Source organism: Haliaeetus albicilla, chromosome Z, assembly GCF_947461875.1.
Source record: "Haliaeetus albicilla chromosome Z, bHalAlb1.1, whole genome shotgun sequence".
Lineage (NCBI taxonomy): Eukaryota > Metazoa > Chordata > Aves > Accipitriformes > Accipitridae > Haliaeetus > Haliaeetus albicilla.
Window position 1 is genome coordinate 2,830,004 of NC_091516.1, and position 27,871 is coordinate 2,857,874.

General features: G+C 41.3%; 1 protein-coding gene across 2 annotated transcripts; it reads right to left on the reverse strand.

Moving 5' to 3' along the window:
- C6 (complement C6) lies at positions 1–27,871 on the reverse strand. 2 transcript variants are annotated; one of them, XM_069777046.1, is made up of 18 exons: positions 27,785–27,871; positions 25,249–25,406; positions 24,313–24,469; positions 21,795–21,939; positions 21,009–21,150; positions 20,024–20,162; positions 17,826–18,026; positions 11,589–11,829; positions 10,758–10,880; positions 9,624–9,790; positions 8,444–8,669; positions 7,065–7,236; positions 5,846–5,957; positions 5,290–5,422; positions 4,115–4,306; positions 3,491–3,581; positions 2,108–2,349; positions 1–191 (listed from the first exon to the last, which is right to left on the reverse strand). In XM_069777046.1, exons 1-18 carry the CDS (start codon positions 27,854–27,856, stop codon positions 10–12), a joined length of 2,895 nt encoding a protein of 964 aa, XP_069633147.1. In that variant the 5' UTR covers positions 27,857–27,871; the 3' UTR covers positions 1–9. The 2 variants fall into 2 exon arrangements, with proteins under 2 accessions (XP_069633147.1, XP_069633148.1); XM_069777047.1 differs by lacking the exon at positions 27,785–27,871 and adding an exon at positions 26,667–27,033.

Consider the following 27,871-nt stretch of genomic DNA (forward strand, 5'->3'; position numbering starts at 1 on the left):
TTTGATGGGTTACGCCAGGCAACGTCCCTGCTCCAGCACCTCGAGTTTGATGCCAGCACACTTCATGGCTGCCAGTGTGCAATGACTGACTGTCTTCCTCCTCCCTGTCGACTCCATTTGGATGCAGTGAAGGCGGCTCTCTTCTTTGGGGCACTGGTAAGGCATGAGGCAGAAGCACTGGGTCTGTGTCTCTGGGAATGAATGAGTTGGAATTTTAGCTGCAAATGTCATGACTAAAATCACATAGTTTGACAACATTTCAAAGTCCAACAGGGAAAAACACTATTGGAGATTCATGATACATTAGTTACAAAAAGCCTATAATGCATACACAAGATGGTACAGTATTAGGTACAGAGACAAAAGCAGCTTTAAATATCAGGTTTTGCAGCAGTGCCCATACAGAAGCAGAAATGAAGTATCTTAACTATTTTCATCCATTGGCTTTCCCTGACCTTTCTTCTAAACAAAAAGATATTAAGTTGACTTTCTGTTCCCAATTATCCTTGCACCCAATGTTGCTGTGAAATGGAGTCTTAAGGTCCATATTGTGTCAGCTCCTATTTCATTAAAGCTCCCTTTAGGAATGCTAAGCTACCTGCTGCTGGCCTGTGGTAAAGCTCAGTCCTGCTGGTTATTTCATTACCCATTTCTGATCTAATCAGATTCTAAATCTTTATATTCTTTCCCAGAAATTCCCTAGGCAGGAAACTAAGTTTCTGCCTTCCCTTTTTTTAAAACATATGAAAAATGTGTGTTTTCCTGTTTAGCTGCTTTCACATGGTACTGCAGCATCTTCTGCCTCTATGTTGATACCAACTACTCATTCTCAGGAAAACCAAAACTTCCATTTCCTAAATGTTTGTGCATAGTCATGAGAAAGCTGACATTTGTAGAGATGGCAAGGAGGAAAGTCCAATGAAAACTTATTTAATTTATGTGTTTTTCTCCTCTCTCTCATTTTTCCTCACGGAACAGGGCTCCTCTGTAGGCTTTTGAGAGAAAAACACTGAGATGCTGGCACAGGATCCAGCTTTAAGCCAATTCCATAGTTGGAGCAGATCTAGGCTTCCTAGGGGCTCTGGAATAAATAAGCCCAATATTTTTTTAAATTATAACCATCTTCCCAGGAGCCCAAGGTTCCTAGAGGCTCCACCACAGCATGTCCCTTGAGGGGCATGCCTGGTCATGCCCTCTGCTTTGGCCCCACAAAGAACAACATCTTGTGCAGCAATTTTACAGGCACCTACTTCAAATCCTGTGCTGCAGAAACCTTGCATCTTCAAAACAGGGTTTTAGGATTGCTGCACATTGCTGATGCCTTATTTATCATAAGTAGACAAGGTGTGATAAGGATCACATTTGTCTGTGGAAGCAAGTGAAGGAATGAGCGTGGCTGCCACTCAGCCTTTTCCTGGCAAGCGCTTGACGTGTGTGGAGCCAGCCAGCACCTCAGACATTTACAGGAAAACCCACTGCTCTTATCACCAAGTTACACAGTAAATAGCCAAGTTGCACAACAGTGTTTATAAAATAATCCTCTTAGGGATTTCACCAGCTTAGCTAGTTCATTAAAACTCTTAATAAACACAGTTCTCACATATGGGTATTTACAGATTTTACCATTAAAATCCCATTAAGCCTGATGGCCCCAGTCTTGCTTTTTAAGTAGTATCATGATTTAATTTCATAATTTAATTATATGCTATAGAGGGTGTGGCCCAAATTAACTCCTGAAGTACAAACTAGCAGTTACAGTAGCCTCACAGGGAATAGGCGATAACATTGCTGACTACATTTTTGTGATTAAAGATTCAAATGTTAATTCTCCTGAAGAAGTTCCCTTAATCTCCAAGTTCCTTTTGTGGCTTACTAATGGGAAGTGGCAACGCTACATCACTTGTGCCTGAGGGAAAAGGCACATATCTAAATGTAACACTTGCTAGCAGGGTCATGGGGCTGACCACACTTCCATGCTCCTCTCACTGTAAATTGCTCAGATGGACCACAGTGCCTGTAAGTCCCATTCTTGGAGCAGTGAAGGACTCAGCACGTTTTATTTTTAGATCCAAAGGGCTGGATAAATCCCACCATTCAGAAGTCATACCTGGACATTCCTCCCAGTCGTAGCAGGTGTCATAGCCACAGGGCACTTTCTTCAAGCTATTTGTAGAGAGCTTTGCCCTTTCAATAGCCCAGTCTAGGTTGGAATCACCATGGCAAGGGCCAGCATGCAAGAAATGAAATGACTGCTCTCCGAGGCACATTTCAGCTGAATACTGACAGCTGGGCTTGGTCACATTCTGTTCAGAAACGGCGTGTAGCACACAGATGTCTTCTGAGTAGTGGCTGTCCCAAGAAAAAAAGAAAAATTATTTTAAGCAGGCTGTGGAACAAGTCCATGCTCCTAAACGCTCCACCAGCATTGGATGAAACACAACAAAGCCATGGACAGGTTAGATATCTGTCTGAAGACCTAAGGCTGTCCCAGCTACTGCAGGACCTGGACCTGATATGGCACAGTGCTGTGAGATGAGGAAGCTTTGGTCCTGTCCAACAGATGGGAGGTGAAGGACATGTGCCTGCACAAGAAAACAGGAGGTGCTCTTACCTCCACAATGCATGTGAAATTTCCACAGGCCCTGGGGTGGCTTATCTGACTTAATGCAGCCCTGCAGCTGTGTGTGCAAGTCTGCCTCAGAGGCACAGTTAGTTTGAGAACAACAGCAGGCAAACCCAGCCATGTTGCTTGTAGTTTCCTTCTGCATTGCTCTTGGTTCCTGAGTGGATTTGTTCTCAGCAAGTGCAGGCATTTCCAAGCAGCATCATTTTGTGGAGCTTAGTCATTTCCCGAAGACAGGGAGCAATACAACTCACTTTGTTTATGTTCCTGAGTTAAGCTTACAGCTTTAGTCAACAAAACCTCTCTAGCTTTCAGAGGATTTGGCTTACATACTTTTGACATTGTCTATCACCTTCTGAGCCCTGTGGTGGAACATATGTTGATCTCAGCCCTACAATTGCCCAGCTCATATTCAAACTGTGCTTATCTTTCCTATCTCCAGACCCACACTACACCTCCACCCTGGCCAGTCATTTACTAAAAAATCCTCTAGGATAACCCTCTATTCACTTGAAGGCTCAGTGGTCTGTGAAGGTCATGGTGCATAAAGAGACAGTAAATCCAATTCTTACGTATTTTGTATATGGTCTGGAGACTGAAACATACAGTGTATTTTGTAGCATGTTCATCTGAAAAAGGTGAATCTCAAACACAAGGAGCATAACCTATTATAGCAAGGTGATGACAGTGATAAATGGGTCTGTAATCTGGATACAGAGGCATAGCTGGCTAATATCTGAACAGACAGTAGCCCTGAATTGCTGTTGTCTTTTGTTACACTTCCTGGGTTTTTTGTCACAATGGACTCTTGGTCTATCAGTGGAGAAACTTTGACTTGACTTTTTCTAATTAAAGTACTTAATTTACCCACAATCTTCTTCTGGAGACATACAAACACACTGAGATCCAACCTGCTTTTGTCCTGGACTGCAAATGCCTCTAATAGTAGTTTGCACATCTGAAACAGAGGAGTGAGAGTTATTGTAACTAGTAAAAAAGCAAAAAGAAATTTTTTAGACTCCTGCTGTAAAACCTAAAATGGATTTATTTCCATTTATCCTATATTCCTCTCTTCAAAACCTGCTGTGGTTGGGATTCCACAAGTACATAGCAGTCTTTGCAAAAATCACTGGAAAATCCCGTACAAGAAGAGAAGCTGAAGTTTCAGTAGAATGCATTCTCCTACTTTGCTTTCATAAAGCCTTGTTAATACAGCTGGTGTTTGTTTTGTTTTGTTTTTAAGAAAAGTTTCAGGATCTCAATTTCATAATTAAAGTGTACAGTACATTGCACACAAAAATTCTGAACTTAATGGAGAAGTTTGGGGCTGAAATTATATGGTACTGCGGTAGGCACAAAGTAAAACCAAAATTAATGAACAGTTGCTATGTGTCTTAAAACCAGTCATCTGCCTCCTAATTCTAGCTAAAATAAACTGTGCTGTTAATAACAGCAGTATAGAAACAGTAAAGTATCTGCAGGCATACTAACCTTTTTCACATGTAATAGATGTCAAAATAGGAGGTATCCAGGACAGGTCTTTCCCACAGGTATACTGTGTTTGGCCAGTGACTATAAACCCAGCTGGGCAGCTCAGCTTCATGGTTTCACCAATGTTGTACTGTTGCTTAAATGGGGAAATTGTGACACTGTCAGATGTTGGTGGCCTGAGGCATGCCGAGGCTGTAATAAACAAGAAAAAAGTATAATTCTTGTTGGTTTTATGGTGTATGGATATTTACAGCAAGTCATAATGCTTCATCTGAAGAGCCATAAAGATACTCAGTAACACTGAACATTTGACTGACATTCAAAACTAATAAATATTTAACATAATTAAGTCTAGAAATTTTCAGTGCACTGTCATAGTCTTTAAAAATATTTTTCAATAAATAACTAAATAATTATGTGTTTCTAAGGTATGCTAGTATAAGTAATTTAATTTTACAGTTTAAAAATAAGAATGTCATTAACTGCATTTTTTTAATTAAGCTATTAACAAAACAATTAATATGAATGCCAATAGAAATCTTATAAGTATATTCAGGGAGATTTTTTTTGATAAAATGAAGACTAAGTCAATGAAATCACACTGAGTTGTAGAAAACTACCGGAATCTTTCCTGTTAGCAAACCCAGGTCAGTTCTGATCCTTAATTCTTAACTGGACTATAAGTACTTCAAAGGCATTGATTTATTGTGGGGATTTTCAAGGCAGCCTGAGGGGGTGGTGGTGCTTAGAGACACACCATCCATTTGATATAAAAAGCATTAGATGAGCTGCTTTAAGAACGCTTTCTTCAGCATAACTGTCATCAACTTAAAGATATCTATGTAAGTCTGGAAACAAAAGATGAGTCCTTCTGTTAAAGGTATTTAAAACTAGACAAAAGAAGGACCTCACAGCACCCATCTGAGCATTTTCTAAAGCATTCAATATTACAATAACCTTACAAGTACATAATAGTAACACTTCTGAATTGAAAGAGGAATGATGTAGTGACTCAGTAGGTTTTTGCCACTTCTACATGAAATACCTTCTTAAAATGCTATCTTTTCAGATATCATTACAGATTCTTTTGTTAAAACCTGTATTAAAATCTATTTTGTTTCTTTTTCTTCCACTTCTGTTTTGTTGCTGGGCTAAATTAGTTTTCTCTTTCTTACGTTCACATTCAACAGGTTGCTGCGTCCAGGTTTGATCTGGCAGACACCGAAGGAATTGATAGCCACTGAGGACATAACCACTCACACAGGCAATTTCAGCTTCTTCCCCCACAGCATACAGGTTCTTTTCATTCTACAAAAAAGAAGCAAAAAAGCCCTTCAAAAATCTATGGTAACGAGACTGGACATTGTCAAAAGAAACAATGATAAAAGCCTGATGATTTGATGTAATGAATGTGTGCTTTTCCAGCTCTGAAATATGAGTCATCCACTCACCTATATAATTATATGTTTGCCCAGCTGCACTAACGGATGTCATGGTTACAAAACAAGAATTCAAGGACCACTGTTTGAAATGGATTTTACCTTGCTTTTGCTTCAGTTGCTGGTGGGCTTTGGTGGAGTGGAGTCCCGCAACATGCCACACACACAGCAACATGCTCATAAGCACAGTAGCTAGCTTGGTTATCAGGCACATGTAACAAAGAAGCTGTAAAATTTCCCAGCTCTGCAACTACTACACTTTCCTTCTGTATCACTCATTTTTCATGCTCACCCTGATAAAGCTGTTTTCTGGTGTGTCTGGCCTGGAGCATCCAGACTCAGGTTCACCAATCAAAACATCCTCTTCTCTCCTGGCTTCATCATCATTTATACAAGGAGCACCTCTGAAAAACAAGGATTTGCTGGTAAGGATGTATCTTAAGCATTGGCATCACTAAGTAACAACGGCAGAATGTCAGGAACTTTGGACAGGAATGCTGAGTGTCCGTGTGTATCTCTGCCCAGTGAAAAAAAACTTTATTCTGTTAAATAAAAGAATAAAAAATGGTGGACATCAGAAGTTGCAGGTATTGATAGGAGGGAGATTGTGAGAGCACTAAAAAAGTGATAGATACAGGGCTACAATTTCTATTGACATAACTCATGAAATGTTTTTACAGAGTAAGAAAAAGAGGCAAAGAACAGCATATGGAGGAAGTCTCTAAGGAGTCCATGTCATTTGAGAGGGTTTAAGATAGCACAGTCAAAAGCTTCCTGTTGCCATCAGGCAATAGTTAAAGGAGGCTGTTCTCTGTGAGCATAGAGATGTACAGCCTGTGGTGTCTAACTGAGATCAGTAACAAAGAACTGTGGAGCCCATTGCTTTTAATCCTCTCCTATCCACTCCAGAACCTCCTCTGTCGTCATTACAGCAGGAATGATGAAAATCCTGATTCAGCTTTTGGTTCCAGTAGAAAAACTCAATCTGTACAAAGCCTTGCTCTTGAAGATCCAAGAAACTGAGCCAGTTTGGGGTTGGAGTTAGGATTTTAAGTTGAAACCGTGCAAAACCGTTGCACCAGCCATGCTCAAAGCAGGAATATGAAAAGCTTGGTAGTTTCAGTGGAATTCTCTCTGAGACTGAGTTCAGACCTAAACATCTAAGAGAAGAGGATGTGATATTAAAAAACCTGAAACTGCAAACTCCCATGAACAGAAGCAGATGAGTTCTCCATGGCTTTGTACAAGAAGCCATGCAAAGCAGCTAAGAGACCTACAGGCATACTTTAGTATGTAATTCCTCAGCCATCTTCTAGGAATAATCAATGAATAAATCAAAACTTGAAGCAAGCTGCGAAGATTTTCAGACCTTTCCTTCTCTCAACCCCATCACAGAAGTTCTGACAGGAGAGTTATCTGCTATTTCTCCTTCATAGTCACAAAGCCATTTTGGAGGACTCCTTAACTTTGCCCCATGACTATGGAGATCTTTTGATCTACCATCTTCTTACCTGTCTGTGAACACAGAGACATAACAGTCCTCCACTTCTTCCTGTTCACCTTCACAGGGCTTCCCACCATTCATCGGGGAGGGGTTATTACACTCCCGGGTCCTTCTTGTTTTGAAGGAAGTGTCACATGAACTCCATTCGGACCAGCAACCCCAGCGGCCATCTACAGCAACTGCAAGAGGTAAAAGAAATCCCATCTTTCGGTAGATCGGTACCATACATAGTATTTCTCTTAACACCACTTATGAGAGGGATTGTGGTAAACTCACAATAGCCGTTTTCAGAGGATTTAAAATTGTTATTGTTAAGGGAGTAGATTGTATCTAGAATGTGAAGTTTTCAAAAGAGATGGTCAGCCAAATTCCAGCTGCTTCAATAAAACCTAAGTATATCTTCCTTTCCAGTTTTAACTGCAGGTAACGTTCAAACCCAGAAGCAGCTTATTTTCTACTTTTATTGCACACTCAGATGTTTGAGTTTTCGTGATGCTGACAACCTTTTTAGATAGCTCAGAGTTTACTGAGTTATTAAATAAATCTGAGCTCTAACACCATGTCTAAACCCCAAATCTACATTCCATGCAAGCTAAATTAAAACACTACTGTCTCTTCTTAACCCTGGGGTATTTTGTCTGTGCCAGCATGAAGCATATACAAAAAGTTTTATTTATACACCCTTTCTTTTCTGTATGCAATAAACTTTCTATATTCATCTCTACCTGCATATCCTCAATTCTTTATTTCTTTCAAAATATTTCCTTATCAGGGGCAGATAATGAGACCTGTAACTGCCTAAGTGACTTTCCTTTCTGTCCCCTTATAATCCAGGAATATAAATATATGTAATAATAAATGTAATACTGTAAGTCTCTTCTGTTTCCCATAGGTATGGTATTAGTGCCAATTTCATTCAAAAATCTGTTTGCATGAAATTCTTCTTTAAATTCTTTAGAATTATTATTATGTTCCCTCTGCTTAAGATAACTGAGTTTTCCTTCCATATTGTAATCACCAATTTTTATCTCCATTAGCCATTTAGTATTAAGCATAAGAGGCTATAAGGAAAACTAAGGAATGGGTTTCTTAGTTTTTGTACCAATTAGCTTTGATCTCAACTTCATCGTTGTTGCTGAACAGCTCATTTCCTAGTATCTTAATTATGTAGCTAAGGAATCTCTTAGCATATCTTACAATTTCTTTTGAGCTGTGCCTATTCAGTTTGACTTTTTATTTTCAATCCTTTATTCTCATACTTTCTGTCCATCGCCGTGTAGTAAGAAGTGCTATGGATTTAGTAAGGGAAGGTTATGTCAGATTCATCTTTGACAAATAGATACCAGAAGGACTGTATTTACATTGTGACAGTATCACCCCAAATACCTGATTTGTAACCTGGAGCTCGTGTCTCGCAGTTTTTGCCGTAGGTGCCAGCCTGGCACAGGCAGAGGCACTCCGTCCCAGAAAGAACAGGTCTGCCATTGTTGGGGCATGGGGCACACTGGCAAGGGTCAAACCTGCCTGCGTATTCTCTCAGGGCTTTCCCCAGGTTGCGGCGCTTGGTCACAGCACATGGCACATTCTTCACCAAATCCACGATGGGTGACACCTGGTAGACAGCCATTCAGTAAGCAGTTACCTAGACACAGCAGGGTCCTGCTGGGGGTAGCTGCAGGGTTTTAAAGGCATTAGAGCCTACATATGAAGCTCTGTCACACACGATTCAGATGTGTTGAAAGTTACGGAAGCTTTGAAGGAGCATGACAGTGCTATACATCTATATTATCCTGTTTATATTGCTTTTATTTCCCCAATTTAGGGCTCTGTAAGCCCCCAAGTTAAGGCTCTGTGAGCCAATGGAAAACCACCCAAGTGGGATACCATGTCTAAAAATTCAGGACATCATAGATGACATGGGGTTTGCTTACAGCCAGTCCCTGTCACATGAGATGCCTACACTGCCTTCAGGAGCTCAGCAGCTGCAGTGGGAGAAAGAAAGATCACTGCATGCTGCATTCAGGCAGGTTTTGCTGTTTGCCTCGAGTGCTTTGCTGCTGCTGCTGAGTGGCTGCTGTGCCAGCCAGGGAGCGAGGCAGCTCAGTGCTCTTAAAACAGCACCGGCACACTGCCTTAAATGAGCAGGACAGAGATACCAGGGGATTGCTGTTTTGTTTCAGTTTACCTATGTGCCATACCTTTCAACATAGGCCTCACAAGGGAAAAAGCACAAGGAAAAAAATGTTCCCAGCACCATGCACTGCTTTCCTGCACAGTAACTAAGCCCTGCCCATGCCTGAGCTCCTGCTGATGCTGAAGTAATTTACTCATATTCTTCCCTCCTACTCTCACTGTCTGTGGGCAATGCAAACCTGCTGTGGCTTATAAACCGACATGTACAAGAAGTGGTTCTAATAAATGTTTTGTATGTTTGTGTTACACCAATATGTATGTGCATTCATATCACACACAGCACCATCCCGATTTAAAAGGCAAAACACCTGCAGATCTCTCTGAAGAGCTGCTGAGTGCTTTACTATCCCAATTTTTCTTGTTCTTCTCTTACCTTAAAGTCAATCACCATGGGATTGTCCTTTGTTGATTCCAGCCAGTTTGAGAAGACTGTGTGTCCTGGAAAAGCCCCCTTTTTCTCCCAGGCCAGAGCTGCCGCATACTCTGACCTGCCACCTTTTACCAGGGACACTGACCGTTCGGCTGACTCCAAAATGGAGCCTGAAAGGGGATTTCATCATAGTATTATCAGACAAAGGCCTCCAAAGACAGTGGATTTAACAACAGAGCTCTAAGAAAAAGTGTAAGAGGATATAAAAGAATATACTAAGATTAATATTTTGAAGCTACCATTGGAAGAATGAAGTCTAAGCTCAGAAAAACAATCCCCGCTATGACAGCAGCCTGTCATAGTCTTCCAGATGAAAGTGTCTGAGACCTCAGCCATGGTGATATTCAGAACTACAAAAGACACTTGTGGAAAATGCAGGGGATACAGCAGGTTCCTCTAGAAGAACACACTGCAAGGCAGGATCTTTAGTTCCAGTTGTAAACACCTGAGTAATGGAAATTGATCACAAAACGAGGACAAAAGCATGGTGGAAGTGATGGAATCCCTGTTTTTAGTGATGCAGAACATAACTCTTGCCATTCTTGCAGAAAATGCACCAACTTTCTGCAGTTCCTGAGACATATCTCGCATTGCCAGGGAACTTCTGCATCTAGGTGTCTGCATGGCATGAGGAAGATGGGAGGGGAAGATCAGAGAGTGTGTTATTGCTGCCCAACTCTCTCAGTGAGCCCAGAGCAACCATTAAAGAAGATCAGGGACTCAGTCAAGATCACAGGTTTCTAGTCATGCCAATTTCCCAGTTCAGCATGCCTGGCCCTGGACCCAGGGCCATGGGGAATGTTTGTCAGATCCGTGACTCACTGGAAGACCCAGTGCCACCAGATCCCCAATGATGGTGCTCGAGGAGAAGAGTGCTCCTACATCATAATTTCTTTTGCAAGTAAGAGGGTGTTTCCAGCTTGCTTCAGAGATAGTGAAACACTGGCTCCTCTGACAGAGGGGGAAGAGCATCTGTAGTCCGACAAAGCTGGGAGGTCACCTGGGGCACCTAGCTGAGGGGAATGCTATCTCTCAGGGTAAGTAACAGGACATGGGCCCTGTTCTCATCATTGTCACCTTCGTGTTTCACAGTCATCCTGTTTGTGGTGCATCTGGTACTGACTTTCTTTTTCTTCCAGAAGAGCACACGCCTTACTGTTTCTCTTCGGACACACTCCACTGATTCATCCACTGCCAGGCCTAGAAATACCACAGAGCAGCAGCTTCATCACCATAACCATGTTACATGACAGCACCATGCCCCCAGGCTCCCACACCAAGGTGAGCCATTGCAGGTCTCCCTGCTCCTCACCCACCACTGGAGACTTCACTAATGCAGGCACCTGCTTCGCTGGGTACAAACAGCATTGGATTGAGTCATGCTTACCATCCCCTTTAGGTACCCATACCCATGCAAGTTACAGCAGTGGCATTAAAGATCACAGCTTTTGATCTTAGATTTCCACTTTTGTGGTATTGTCTTTTCATTTTGACAATCTGGCAGCCATGGGAATATTTTTAGAGTAATTTCTAATCAGTACCAACAACTTTAATGACTGTATCCCAAAAAGTACCACTTACACCTGTCAGACCTCAGTCCCACACTGAAGCATGCTGGAACACCTTTTCTTGGTGGCACCTGATCTTGATCTGAAGGTCTTAAGAGGTTTCCCTAAACACAATGATGTTTACCAAGCAAGGAACCTCTTGAACTTTTCAAGCTAAGACAGTGTAGAGCAAAAATTTCTTCTTGCTCTATATTTAGGCAGTGTGAGTAATTTCTGGGTCTATGCAAGTCTAAAGGATTTCTTGCTGTTGGAGAACTTACTATGTAGTGTAAGACGTAAAAACAGTAATAAGAAAAGCTAGTAAACAAATTGTGATATTTCCTTGTTAAAGATTACTTACCCGAGTTCTTCAGTTCCTCAGAGCTGTACTGGTAAAGAATGTCATAGGAACCACCCATCTTCCCAGAGGTGTAGTAATGAGTGCCAAAGTCATCAAATATTCTGCTGTATAAAGCGTAGTTGTACTCCAGGGGCAGGTGGTTAAGTGCTTTTAGAAAGACATCTGAGAGCTGCAGATCTGACTGTTTCATTGTGAAGTTTGCAACAGAAATTACTTTATGGACTCTAATAAAGTTGGAATTCTAGAAATAAGAAAAGGAGACTCTTAGCACCTTCATAGGTAGTTAACTGCAGAAAGTAGAGAAGCCAAGAGTATGTCCTGAGATACATTGCAAGAACTAATTAATCCTGTGTATCATGCTGTTTCAACCATAAACAAACTAGCCCTGGAGTTTCCAGGAGCCCTGTGAGGTTCTTGAGGACAATGCTCATTACTGCTTTACATTGTGGGAGTATATACCATTCCAATAAAAATGAGGACTCTCTAAGCACCTACCAAACAGAAAGCAAAAAGATTCCTGCCATAACAAATACACCAGCAACTGATAAGAGAACCAAAAGTTTCAGAGGAAAGGCTTCAGCTTATAAGTATCCATGGGTTGTTTGCAACTGATCTAGTGAGTGGATGTTTTGAATACTAACTCACTGTTATGAAGTTTCACCATTTAACAGTTTGCTAAAACTAAACCACAGGGATAAAGATCTCATCAAGATCACGTGTCAGGCCGTTAATGTAAGGCGCAAAAAAAAAAGGAGGAAGTTCAAAAACCAGAAACATCACTTACATTTAGGAAATACTGATGTTTTTGAAACAGCTAATTCATATATTTCTGCAATGCTAGAGGCTGTTTATGTGGGAGTTTAAATAATTAGAAAGGGAAGGAATAGAAAATACTGAAAGAAGGGACTTCTAGAGTGACAAGGGGAACTGATGGCACAAGGCCTAAGCAAAAAGATAAAGAGCAAAAGCAGCAGCAGGAAAAGAGGAAATGACCAACCAGCAGATAGGAAAGACTCATTATAAAACAATTTGTTACTGATTTATACATGGGTTCTTCTGCTGAATTTTGCTGCTGATAGGTTGGCTCTACTCCACTTCTGTCTCTAAGGTCACTTGGCTTAGAAGACACAGGGATGCATCTCAACAGGGGGTTCTCCCAGCCAGGACTAAGCAATGTAACATACAAGCTGGACCTCAGCTCTCAGTTCTGCACAGCACTGCTCATTTCAGTGCTCTTGTTTGCACATTGGAAAATAAGCTAAGGATACTCAACTTTCTGCTGCAGTGAGAATAAGAATGGGAGAAATAGGGTATGTAACAATTCCCAGATCATATTCAGCTCCTAAAATACCTTGTGGTAACATCTTTTTCAGGGTTTTGGTGTGATTTAGGTTCTGACCCTCAACTTTCAGCTGTGCCAGCTAACATTTCAATTATGACATGCATGGCCACTTCAGCAAATATTGATTCTAAAACTTTAGCTGGTTTTAACATGCACTTGCATGCTAAATATGAATTTCTGCTTGACATGCATCTTGCATTTGCATTTTCTGCTAGTAAAATTATCTTAAGTGCTTTTATTACCAGCAATTAAGTGCTTTTATTACTAGCAATTTAACTTACAGTTGTCAAACCCAGTGATTTCCATGTTAAATCCCTGAGGCATGCACAATATTGGAAACCTTCACTTGTAGAACAATCCCAGGAAATTGGATTCCAAAGTCTCCACTTATTTCTGGGCACATGATTTATCATAGTGGTAAATGCTGGTGCCTGTAGCAAGCTTCACCCATGAGTACCAGGTGTTAATACAAAATTTTAGTAGATCAGGGATGATTATTCCCAAAGAAAGCCTGGTCTAAATCAAGTATGAGTACTCAAGTTCAGTTTTGTTATACAAGCTATTTCATTGACAAAAAGCAACCAAACACAAGCTGAGCTGGACTGATATTAAAACCAGTAGTTTTAATTGGCAATTTTCTAACAAAGCAGTATTTCACAAAAACATGCTAATTAAGTAATCTTTCATCCCAAATATCATAAGTAGAGTTGCCACAGAATCATGTCTGTCCCTGCCTGACATCCCCAGGGCTGCAGATGGCCTCCTATCTTTGACCTCTCAATTTTTGAATTGTAGTTCAAGCAGTCCAACTAAATTAACTCCTGCCAGAAATAATAGGAACATGGGCTAAGGGAATGGGCACAAATTCTGATACAAAGCTTTCAGCAGTCCTTTGACATCACAGCATGGGAATTCAGTGACAAAAAAAGTGAAGAAAATAGTATACAAAAATAACAACATGGAGCATGATGGGCAATATTAGTAAAGTAGTTTATAATGAAATGTGTTACATAATATTCCAGTCTCATTTTAAGAATCTTTCCTTATATTTATACAGAGAAGAGTGAGAGATGGTCACCTGGGCTCCCTCTACACCCCTACTAGGGCACTGTTCAGTTAACAGACATGCAGAAACCCACCCATTTATCTTCATCAATACAAATGGAGGGTAATTAGCTGATACGCAGATCCCTGTGGAACTGCTGTTGCCTACGGATATGTAAGCTGAACCCTACCATAGACAGTTACCACGATGCAAGCAGAAGACATGAAGGAGGTGATAAGAATGATTTTTGAGGATGCTTTTCATAGAGCAAAAGAGCTATCAATTCCTAGGTGTAAGAAATCAGGAAAGGAAGGCAAGTGACCAGCATGGCTGAGTCAAGACCTACTGGTCAAACTAAAGGGCAAGAAGGAAATGCACAGGCAGTGGAAGCAGGGACAGGTGCCCCGGGAAGAGTATAGGGATGCTACCTGGTTGTGTAGGGATGGGGTCAGGAAGGCCAAGGCGTAGCTGGATCTGAACTGGGCAAGGAATGCAAAGAATAATAAGGGCTTCTGTAGGCACGTGAGCCAGAAAAGAAAGGTCCAAGAAAGTGTACCCCCCTGATGAACACAACTGGCAAACTGGTAACAACGGACGAGGAGAAGGCTGAGGTACTCAACAACTTTTTTGCGTCAGTCTTCACTAGCAATCTCTTTTCCCACACCTCTCGAGTGGATGGGGCTCAAGGCAGGGACTGGGGGAGCAAAGTCCCTCCCACTGCAAGAGAAGATCAGATCTGAGACCACCTGAGGAACCTGAACATACTGAAGTCTAGAGGACCTGACAAGATGCATCCTAGAGTCCTGAGGGAATTGGCTGATGTAGTTGTCAAGCCATTCTCCATCATATTTGAAAGTCACAGAAGTCAAGTGAAGTCCCTGGAGACTGGAAAAAGGGAAACATTGCACCCATTTTTAAAAAGGGTAGAAAGGAGGACCCTGGGAAGTATTGACCTGTCGGCCTCCCCTCTGTGCCTGGGAAGATCATGGAACAGGTCCTCCTGGAAGCTGTGCTAAGGCACAGGGAGGACAGGGAGGCGATTCGAGGCAGCCAGCATGGCTTCGCTAAGGGCAAATCCTGCCTGACCAACCTACTGGCCTTCTCTGATGGAGCTGCTACATTAGTGGACAGTGGAAGAGCTAGAGATGTCATCTGTCTGGACTTCTGTAAGGCCTCTGACACGGTCCCCCACAACATCCTTCTCTCTAAATTGGAGAGATATGGATTTGATGGGTGGACTCTTTGGCAGATAAGGAATTGGCTGGGTGGTTGCATCCAGAGAGTAGTTGTCAGCAGCTCAATATCCAGATGGAGGTCAGTGACAAGTAGTGTCCCTCAGGGGTCCGCACTGGGACCAGTACTCTTTAATATCTTCATCAATGACAAGAGACAGTGGGATCAAGTGCACCCTCAGCAAATTTGCAGGTGACACCAAGCTGAGTGGTGCAGTTGACACACCTGAGGGACGGGATGCCATCCAGAGGGACCTGGACAAGCTTGAGAAATGGGCCCATGCAAACTTCATGAGGTTCAACAGGGCCAAGTGCAAGGTCCTGCACCTGGGTTGGGGCAACCCCTGGTGTCAATACAGTCTGGGGGATGAAGGGATTGAGAGCAGCCTTGCGGAGAAAGACTTGGGGGTACCCGTGCATGAAAAGCTGGACATGAGCCAGCAATGTGCTCTCGCAGTCTAGAAAGCCAACAGTATCCTGGGCTGCATCAAAAGAAGCATGACCAGCAGGTCCAGGGAGGTGATTCTCCCCCTCTGCTCTGCTCTCATGAGGCCCCACCTGGAGTACTGTGTTCAGCTCTGGGGTCCTCAGCACAGGAAAGACATGGGCCTGTTGGAGTAGGTCCAGAGTAAGGCCACAAAAATGATCAGAGGCATGGAACACTTTTCCTGTGAGGACAGGCTGAGAGAGTTGGGTTTGTTTAGCCTGGAGAAGAGAAGGCTCTGGGGAGATCTTATTGCAGCATTTCAGTGCTTGAAGGGGGCTTATAGGAAAGATGGGGAAGACTTTTTAGTAGGGCCTGTAGTGATAGGACAAGGGGTAATGGTTTTAAACTAAAAGAGTGTAGATTTAGATTAGATATAAGGAAGAAATCTTTTACAATGACATTGGTGAAACACTGGAACAGGCTGCTGAGGGAGGTTGTAGGTGCCCCATCCCTGAAAACATTCAAGGTTAGGCTGGACAGGGTTCTGAGCAACCTGATTTAGTTGAAGATGTCTCTGCTCATTGCAAGGGGGTTGGAGTACATGACCTTTACAGGTCCCTTGCAACCCCAAATCTTCTATGGTTCTATGATTCTGTGATTCTATGATTAAAGGATCAGAAACCAAGAAGACATACTAGAGGACCAGTTAGCTTAGCTAAAAAAGTTTCTGGTAAACAAAAATAAACTTGAAAAACGTCAAGCTTTCATATTTCTTTCATGCCAATATGGAAAAATGCATGACATTTCAAGTGGCTAGGGCCCTCCAGAGTCCCTGAGATGCTTATGTGAAAGCCTTCTGCACACAGTTTAATATATCAGCCTGAATCTGACCTTCCAAAGCCCAGGTAAGTTCCCCGTCCTTTTAAGTGATCTGTATAAACTTCTATTTTCACTATTTAAGAAAGTATTTAAAATTCATTTATAAGTCTCTCAAACATATGCAAGTATACATCTATCTACAAACACACATAAATAAAATTTATGAAGATAAAGATAAAAATAGAGGCTTCCCGTATGATACGGTAGAACACATGAGGAAGACCCAAGTTAAAACTCCTGCTATGGGTCCACTAAGAAAGGATTTTAACCTGTGTCATCTTTAGCCAACACCAGACTAAGTTATTGGCTATTTCATATGCATTTCTGGGATTTCATGACAACAATGCTGAAACCCAATGTACCTTGAAAAAACTTTCCTGATAAAAGTTTCATTTAAATTAACATCTCCATAAGTAGCTTTGGTCTGGGTTTAAGCCAATAAGAAGCCACCATTCCACCAAAACAAACTTACCAGTTGTACAAAAGAGAAGCCTGATCTGTATACAGGTATCTACATGGGAACGAAAGTCAATAGTTTCCGGTAGCTAGAACTTCAGTATAGTTGAATTCAAACTAGAAGTAATGGACTAATTAAGCAGTCAAGTTACTTAACCATGAAGACAAGTTAGCAAGGCCTGTGGAAGACTTCCATCATAGGAAATCTTAATCTTTAATCTTTACTGCCATTAAACTATAAAAGTACATAATCTTATATCCCACAGTATTCATCTGCATTAAAGGTGCGGAATTTTAAGGGAAAAAGTTTTGCTATTCTCAGAAACTTTTCTGTGGATGTCTTATTTCTGAGATTATCTTTATGACCAAGTGCATCCTGGCAGCATAAGACTCCAATATGAAAGTTAGCTACCAAATAAAAAGCTGATGTAGATTAATTCCCAGTACATGCATATGTATAACATTCCTGAGTACACTTCATTTCTTTTTAGAGTTGTCTGCTACTGTTACTACATCGCATTCTGCCTTCTTAATCTGTAACTAGGACAGGGAAAGGAGTGGTTTACCTGATCTAAAAATCTCAAATCTATGTGAAATCTATGCTCTCTTAAGTGGAAAAAGCCTACGATTTCTATACTAAAAACAGAAAAGCATGTTGCATTACAGAAGGTATGTTACAACCAGGAACATACTGTAGTATCAGAAAAGGAACTTTTAAATGTGTAATTCTAGTGTTTTTTGAAAAAAAATGTAATGCCAATGCCTTGATAAAGAAAATAGCCTTTGATAGCTCTTTTCTGAAATGAGCAGACAGAAATCAAATGAAAGGAAGAAATTGGAGGCAACATTGAATTACCTTTTCATATGAGGCTTCAATGGCTTTCTTGAAGGAGGAAGATGATGTGACATCAACCCGTGTCTTTTTTGAGAATAAAAATGGGATACCAGAAGATCTTCGAGCACCATGAGCAGATGATGTACTTCCATGAGCACTATCACTCAGGGGAGTTAAATCATTGTAGAATTCTGATGTTACATCATCCTCTTCATTCATTACCTGGGGGTCAGTAAAGGAAAATGCATTTTCCCAAATAATAATCTGAAACATAAACCTATTAAGCAATGAATTCTTGGGGTTTTTTATGAGAGAAACATGCTTGATTATTTGAGACATGGCAGTAAGCTAAAAAACTGTTCTTAACACCAAAGATGAGACTGAGAAAGATTAATAGCAAGACGAATACAAGAAGTAGACTTACTAATAAGCATTTATACAAGGGGAAAAAAAAAAAAGCGCTTAATACTTTCTTCAAAAATTCCCCACCCCCAAGGACCAAAGCTTAAGAATAATTTTCAACAAGTGTTTCAACACAGTTTTGAAAGAGTCTCAGACCCTCATGCTATGTCCACACTATGACTAAGTCCCAGTCCCATGGCTTCTATATTATACAAGGCAAAGAGCTTGATGTTTTCTGTCCGTCCTTCTTAATTCCCAGCTAGAGGAATGAATAGCTTTCCAGAATACAGTCTTAGAGTATACTTGCAGAGTTAGCACCCATATTGTATGATGGACTACGGGCGGGTGGAAAGGAACTGGGCACAAACCTGCCTGATCAAGTTAGTACACCTCAGTGATGCTGTTGTGCAAAGCACCAAGACAAGTTTAGAAGCAGTTCAGAAATTATTCATTTCCCAATACTCAGGCAAACCCTGTGGATGTTTGAAAGATTCAATTTTTTCCCTCCTCTAGACTTGTTTAATTAATAGGGCTGCTAAGGACCTTGGGAGGTGAGGTGGTCCATTCCCCAGTCCACTTCCATTCTCCAAGAAGTCATATGCTTTTGCATGAAAACACACTGGAGTTTCAAGAAGAAAGCCTGATCCAGTGACCCTTCTATACCAAAGGCTGCTCTAAAAGTTAAAAGATATAGATCTCAAAGATAGATCCCAAAGGTGAGATTCACAAACCCTTAACAGTTCTGCAAATGGACATCAGTAACTTAATAAACCACACAGCTTTAAAGAGACCTGGGCAAAACAAGGCTTGTTTTTCCCCATTGGGTATTTCTGCACATAGTAATTTTTCACCATTATTGACAAAACCTACATGTTATGGCCAATCCAATTGCAGTTTCCATGGAACATATTAGGTGTCCTTTGTTCAGTTGCTCCTGTAAAGTAATACTAACAACTCACAGCACTTGTGGCAAAAGTCAGCAGTTCAGATTTCGTCCATTAGTTGAGCTTTTTCATGTCCTGCATTCCTTCCTTCCCAATGCAGTATCTATTGGCTTCAGACAGGGCCTGCCGATATGTGCACAGCCAGATGCTATGCCCTAACCATGGCATTCAAAGAATTTTCTAAATATCAGTGTCTAAAAGTCTAAAATATCAGGCCTCCCCAAATCAGTGGTTCCCAGATTTTTTATAAGATACAAGCCAGGTTCATTTTGTCCTTGGCCTGTCCTGCAAGACTCCTCCCCAGACTGTGTACTTCTTGTCCTCCTTCCTCCCCAATTTGGTGTCCACCTCCTCTCCTTGCTGCTCTTCAGACGGGCTGGGCAGGGAACAGGCAGGACTGAAGGGCTGAAATGGCTCAGGGAGGAACTGTGTCCCAAGGCTGCAGGTGACTAGGAGGAAGCTGGAGTTAGGACAGCCATTGGTACTGCAAGGATACAGCAGTGATACTGAAATGAGCTTTGGACTTGAATGAGTCTCTGGCCAGATTATGTTAGGGTTAGGAGCAAAGCCCTTGGTACCAAGTCAGAACAAAGACATGGCCACAGCCATGAGGAAAGCAGGAAAGAAACCCAAATCTATCATGTTGACTCTGATATATGATGCAGTGAGTAGACACAGATCGGAAAGGCGTGAGTAGAACCACCCGACTGCTCAATTTATCCCATTTCCACACATCACCTGGAGCATGTTCATGCCTTACCAGGTTGAGAAATCTTGTCCTGAAATGCCCATTACCGCCTAAGGCTTGAGCACATAACTTGGATTGTGATTATGGCAATGGTTTTTCAGCTAGGAGTTGCTGCTTCAGAATACCTGAAAGCTGACAGCCTCCAGGTTCGCAGGAACACGATACGATTTCCTTGTCTCATTGTGCTTCACTGTTGTGCATTGTCCTCCGTTGAATGAGTTGCCAAGGACTTCCCCTCGGCTGTCTCCTGCCAGAATGTGAAATCTAACAAAAAATCATTTCCAGAGATTAAACAATCCCAGAAAGGCATACAGACCTGAAACATTTAGTGGTATATAGCTGCATGGAAAATGTTGTAGGTTTGAGTGAAACGGTATGAGCATCTGGGTTATGTTACTGATTTGAATGAAGTTCCTCTACAAGAACTTCTCATTCACATTGAATTCACCTGAAAAATGCCATAGTAGCAAGCCTGTTTCCTAATTCCCAGCAGTGCCTAACCCTCTAGATAATCCCAATGTCAGCTTGAGATAGTCACTCTTAAGCAGAGAAACACCTGAAAATGGCCTAGGAAAATGAAGAAGCAGTTCTCCATTTCTACCATAAGTGATGTTACCGGAGTGCACCGAGTTCAAAATTCAGTTAAAAAATGCAAGACTACCTGGTATAGGCATGCCATGTTTAGGTTTTACACTGCTTAAATTAGTAGTCTGGAAGAGATGATGGTTACTATTGTGTGAAATGTATCATAGACAAACATCTGTAGAGGACCATCCTCAAAATTTCTGAAGGACTTGGCATAACTGAGCTGGAAGTTGCCAGTACGTGATGCTGTGGTTGCTGTGAGGCAGGAAGGGTCACTCAGACAGCAGTGCTCCCTGACAGCTCTTTACCTGGTGCACCTGCAGTGCAGAGCAGGACTGGCAGATGCAGTGGGCAAGTCCTAGCCTGGTGGTTTGGTTGCATTTTCATAATTTCTTGTTAATTTTAATTTGAGAGATTATGTGGTTTAATGGGATACTATCACATGTTAATTAGGGATCATCTTGTTTATGTAAATTAGCAAGCTAACAATCTCACGTTCATGAAAAATAAACAAAGCAGGCTTACCCACTGCCTATTAACTGCACACCTGGGATGCTCTCATACTTTCTGTTACACACAGTCTTTTTCCTCCCACAATTTCTTTCATCAGAGTTGTCCCCACAGTCATTTTCTCCATTACATTCCAATTTTTTTGCAATACAGCGACCTGCACCAGAGAAACAGCAACAGCAAGAAACTTTATGCAAAGATTCATCATGTCTGAATGCAGAAAAGGTCAGTCTGCCTTTTTCCCTAGTAAAGGTGTGAATTTGCCATATGAATTAACAGTGAGGCAGAATAATACCTAGATTATTCCAATAAGAAATGGTCATTTCAGTTCTGCCAGTTTTGCCTTGCTTTGAACCTGCAAAGGCTTAATTTAAGGTTTAGAAAAAGGATATGTGGATAAAGTTATTTTGAGGCTAATCAGCTATATTTAAATTGAAGTAAACAAGAAATACTCACAATTTAATAAAAATAGTGTGAGTTTATATTCAGATATGTTTGTACATGAAAAATTTGTACAAAGAAATATTATTGGAACAGTGTTACTGTCTAGCTGTCATGGTCATACTGACATCCCAGGCTAGAGTTTGCACTTGAATTACTTTTAGTTACAGAAGAAACTACAAACGCATGCTGCTACTAATACATATGAAACCCTTAAGTAGACTTTTTTTCCTGCTCCTTTTCCCTGGAATTTGTGCATGGCATATACAAGGTCTGGATCATCTGGACCTTTTTTGTCCCCATGTCTAAACTTTTGACTATCTAATAATGCAGCAGTTACACAATGAGGATCATCATTACCACTTTCACACTGAAATTTGTTCTTGCAATCAACTTCCACTATGTTGCAGAGCTTAGTTGGGAAGCATGGGCGGGAATCCACCAGCGGCTCCGTACAGGCCTGACCCCCAAACTGGGATGGTCTCAGGAGTGTCCGGACACGAAACTGAAAGGCAGAAGAAATAACACCAGGGTTGTTTGTGTGAGCTGTTTTTGTAGTTAGGTGCCCCCTCAGGCAGAGCCACATGCCTCAGTGCTGCTGAAGCTTTATGAAAATCAGAGCCCTGAAGGAAATAATCAGTTATTTTTGTCCTTACATCCTGCTGCACCATCATCGCAGGTAAGGCAGGCAGGGAACTAAAATCCAAGATCCTCCATAGCTCTGATGTAGCATACATGATTAAACACTTGACAACCTGGGCTACATCACTGGAGTAATCAAAAGTTCAGACCCTGTATCTTCAGCTTTAAAGGTATGGTAGGAAATTGTGTGTGAACAGCCTTATGGAGATTTTTCCTGTTCTTTATCATCTCTGTTGAAATAGAAATATTCTGACAGTGGCATGTATCCCCATCCCCAAACCAGCTGTCTTGGCTGTTGGGGCCTCTTCTCTGAGGAGCACTGGATGACTGGGGAGGACAGAAATGGTTTTCCTGAAAGTTTGTTACTAAGAAGATCTGGGACCAAAATGTGGAGCTCACTGGGTTTTCTTTGCCCAGGTCAGTACCCTCCGTGCAGAATAACAAAGCTGAAGGCTGCTAGACAAATCACTTCATATACATTTTCCACTCCATTTCAAAAGACTGCTGGTGAGACCTGTCTGCATGTGACTGAACAGTTCCTCCTCTGGGAATTTTTCCCACTGGAAAAGCACAGTTCCCTGCAGACTTCTGTTACTTCCCTCCCTGTAGACAGATCCTGGAGTCAAACAATGCAGGAAGATGTCTAGTAAAAATCAGTAACTGGGTGACTATGAAGGGAGAGTGTGAGGAGCAATAGCACACCATCTGAAAGCTTTTGAGCTGAAGATAACCCTTCCTTGTACTCCATTTGGGATCCACAACACTCACTATATTATTTGTGTGAGCTTCCACCTCTTCATCCTTTCCTCTCACTGGGAGCTTGGTTACACTAGTCTTCACACTTACCTTGGAATTCATGTCCTCCATTCTTATGGTTTGCATTTATAAAGCAGTCACAAGCAGTGATCTTTATAGCTTGGAGGGAAAAAATGGATCACAGTCCACAAAAGCACCTTTTTGCTTGAAGCAGCATATATGTTGCATCAATATTTAAAGTTAATAAAAATGAACAATGCTTCAATATATGGATGCATAGGTAAGAAACTCAGCCATTTAGAGGATATTGATTACAAAAAAAATCAGTTCAATTTCAAGCAATGCTCCCTTTCAGCTCTTGCAGCTTGTTTGCTGTCTCCCACTCCCTCACTGTTTCTCCCTGCTCTGCTCTCATACTCTCCATCCCAGCTGCAGGATAGGAACCCTACAGGGTGGTTCACATCTCACGCCTAGAAAACTTCTTCAGGTCTTCCTCATCCTGCATGGGCATCAGAAAATTATATATGTATGTAAAAAAATACTTATGATATCTGACAGGTTTTTCAAGATTGCTTTTCAGGCATGGATTTCTGAAGCTGAGCAGGACATTCAGAGAGCTGTAGGCTCTGTCTGCACAGAACCTCAGAGCTGCTATTATGGTCAGCCTCAAAGCTCAGACCCACCAGCCACATAACTACCCCAAATAATCTGCACTCTGCTCCCCTCCACTCCCTACAACCTTACATTTGCCAGAGCTCAGTTTCTTTAGGTTAAATCCACTTGAACCTGACTTCTCACCTCTTCCCTCTCTGCCATCTCACCTCTTCCCTCTCTGCCATCTCACCTCAAAGTCCACCATCAGTTGATGGACACAAGCCCAAGAGGAAAAAAAAGACAATCCTGCGCTTTGTTCCACTGATATTAAGAACATCCACCTGGTTTTTGTGTGGGCTATAAAGGTTGGTGGAACGGTGCTCCAGATTTCTTAACAGCAATCTCAAACTGATCCTGACTATCAGTGTAACATATAGCCCAAGCATTTCTAGCCAGTTATGGTTAGGATTTGCCAGTTAACTCTTTTTAACAGCTTATTTGGTCCTATTTTTCTTGTCTTTAGAATGTATAGAATGCTATGGATAAGCTAAATATTCCATTACTTTCTCCTGCTTGAACAGACATGCAAACTCTGTAGCTTAATTTATCCTTTATGTGGAAAACTCATCTTTAACTGTGACAATGGAACTTTTGAAGTAAGTTCTCATAAATGGATTTATGCTACTAAATCACACCTTTCTGTTTTGATATGCTTATTTTAACTTGTTCTCTCCATCTTCTACTGTTGTAATTCATAACCCATTTCCCTTGTTAACTTAAACTGTAATTTTGCAGATCAATTGTGATAAAGCTGAATGTCTGAAACAAAGAGATCCCTTAGGCATAATTTCTTGCATTTAACACATATAACACATTTTCTACCTACTTGTTTTTTAACACATGGATCACATTCTGACCAAGGGCCAAAGTCTCCAAGCTGACAGTTGATAGGACATGTTTGCTGGTTACATGCACGAGATTCCTGCTTTGTGCATAGCTGGTCACAGAAGTTTTGGCTATAATATTCATCCATTCTTATTTGCCTGAAAAAAATTAACAAGTTATTCTAGGAAGGAATCATAGACAGATCGTAGAATCGTAGATGTTCTTTAACTGTGGGTGAAGGCTGATAAATGAAATTATTTGAGCCCAATGAAAAAAAACTTGATAGATAATAGGTAGTTGCAGAATATTAACAGAAAAATCCAAATATGCCTTAAGTTTACAGAGCAATTCTTTTTGATTCATGTCCTTCAAATGTCCTAGAGAATAGCTACAGAGAAAGCCAGGAGGAAAAGAGGGAATTTCTCACAAGTTTAGAGTATACCACTGAATTGCATCTAATTTGGTGCTGCTGAATCTTTATTTGACTTTAACTGCTGTCATAAGACTAATCATACAGGGAGGAACTTTCTGTGTGCTTGCCGTGCTGGAGCTTATCCCTCCCATAGCATTGCTCTGCACTGAGCAGAGCTCCTGGCGCAGGGTGCTGAGCACTGGCCCCATGTGCCCACAGGGGCTGGTTGCTCAATGCATGCTGCTGGCAAGGCCTTCCTAGGACCTGGCTGTTCTCTCCTCACAACACGTGTTGGCAGACACATGTTTGTTTGGAGGCACCATAATGCTCTATATACATAATTTTGTAATTTTTAAGTATTGCAATTAAAATGTAATCTATTCATCTGGTAAACACTTGGATATGACAATTTTTGTCAGTATATTATGGAAGCTGGAACTTCAGACACAGGTCCCCCTCCCCAGAAGTGGTATTTTCTCAGGGAATAAATAGAAACATAGAAGTAGTGAGATAGTTTGGCCCTACCTGTGCCTGGTCTGTGTGCCATAGTTGCAGGTTTGTGAACAGGCAGACCATGACCCCCATGGGTAATGTTCACAGTAGCACCCCTGGCTGCTCCCAATCACCAGGCTCAGCAGGATCAGGTACATTAACATAGTCTTGTCTGTAGTGGAGGTGTCCATCTAAACACGTACAGGTAACAAAAGCTCAAGAATCTGTCACTTATAGTTACGCCTGCACCCTTAGAGAAACATCTCTTCTAATTTGCAGAGTCTATAATCTGCTTCACAATACAAAGTTGCTAAGCGTTGTACCTAGAAAGGGGCAATAATGCGTGATACACATTTATCATTAATTTAGTTAATACTTTAAGGACCGGAAGTCACAATGGCTTTTTTGGCCATTTATTATCAGGAGTACTAATCATGACTGCTCATTATTTCTATTTAAGAAGTTGCTTATAAATCATTTTGAATGTGACAAATAAAGATCTGTTGTTGCTCTTAATTGCTTAGAAGTATTCTCAAAAATATTTTCTAGGAATAAGAATAAAAGCATGAGACACATCTTCCTATAAAATGTGTAAAACAACAAAAAGGACCTTAAGAGTAAGCAGCCCTATCTATTACCCCATAACCAATTCATTTTCACATGCCTATAAGCCCCCTTTGCATAAGCATTTTGCTGCAGTGAACCCTTCCTAGGAACAAAGCTTTGTGTTGTTCTTAGTTTTGACGAAGTTGTCTAAACCACAAACCATCACTATTCAAAGCTCATCCAAATTTTCTACCAACAGCTGAAGACAGAACAGCTAGCCTATTTCTCACTCCAGTGGTCAATCAAACTTTATTTGATGAAGTAGAAGGTTATAGGCAGTCTTTAGGAAATAATAATGCTTAGTAAACTTGAAAAACATTTTCCAGACAAACTATTTATTCATTGAAAAATGCAAAAGATTTTTCCCCCTCATCATGGGATTGAATCAACCCTAAATTTGACAGGCTGTTACAGTAGAACATTATCATTTTGTTTTGCATCAAAACCCCCCCAAACCAATAGGAAGTTTTAAAAGCAAAGTATTTATTTTAAAACAATTCTACAAAATATTTCATTTTGAAAAGTTTGAAATGAAATGTGCAATTGTTTTCTATTTTAGGTTTTTAGCCACATATGCTATTATGCTTTTTATACCTTGCTGCGAAAAATGAAATTGCGTTAAGTCCAAACACTGCTTTCTTCTCTAGTAAAGAAAGGCTGTAAATCTTCACACAGCTGTCGTAGTGAGAACCCAGAGTACTTTTTACACAATAATTCATCAATGAACAAGACTTTCAGAGAGATTTAACTATAACCAAACCCAAAATATGGTAAAACTGAAGACAGAAATCAGCAGTCTTGCCAATGAACCAAGAGGAGAACAGGTATTACATCTTTTTCCTTACCTGAGTTCCTGGTGCCTTGCACCAACAGTGCCAGCTTAGAAAAGAGATGAAGACCTACAGAACAATTACTTTGTTCCTTCCTTCACTGTACTGTACATAGAAAAACACTGTTTATTCTCATCTGTGAGAAAAACTCCAGCTAATCAATACATCAGAAGCATATCAACAGCCATATAAATGTAAGTACATGAAAGATTAATTAGCATTTTAAAGAAAAAAAACACACACAAAACACTTCCACATATGTCTTGTAATCTGTGTGCAATGAAGCCAACAGAAAAGCTTCCTTATTAACTTACTGTAAGACTGTAAGACTTACTGTTAGCTGCAAAGTCAGTCAACTTTGCAGACTGGTGGGACCTTGACGTGGTTTGCTGCAGTCTCTTAAATGAAAGGTTGGAGGTTTTGTTTGATTTGGTTATCCGTTAATGAAGGCAGGTCTGGTCTGGTGGCAGAAATGGTCAGAACAAAACGGCCTGTCCACCAGCACCCCCAGAGAGACATGTTATAGACAGCTGTGGAGGAACAGCTCTTCATACAAATGTAGCTGCCCAATGTGAGCCAAGAAAACTTAAAAATACCTTTGCATTAGACCATAATGGCTCGATGCACTGCAGGTCTCCCTGTGCTGCCCAATAGAGCTGCACAACCTCTCTGCTCTCACTTTGAAGGCAACAGAGTAAGAACCTGGTAAGATGGCACACGCTCGTAATTCATTGTTGTTTTCACTCGGAAACTGAGGACAGAGTCCAGGCCAGGGCAAAATACCTGTCTGCTGCTGCACCCCCTCTGCAAAAGCGGGGCCCCCAGAGAAGGCAAGGTTCCAAATACATTTGACGTTATTTACATCTCTTTGCCTTTTGCCCTCAGTGGTGAGCTCTGGGTGCACAGTGACCCTGGGGAAGCGCGGCCAGCAGACAAGAGCTGCTGAGAGCCTCTGCCCTGCGACACGGGCACCACCCCAACCCAGACTGAGGTTCAGGGCAGCAATTAAAATGGAAAGCCAGAGAATACACCCATGCAGAACAGAAACAGCAGCGACAAGCACAAACTAAGGAAGCAGTTTGCCCTAAAAAAGTAATCAAAGTCTGGAATAGAACCCAAAACCTCCCAAATACCTGGCATGCGACCCACCCAGAGAGTATTGCTGCATTGAATCCCCCTTCACTCCAGCAGACTGGCAGAAACATGTCAAGATGTCAGAG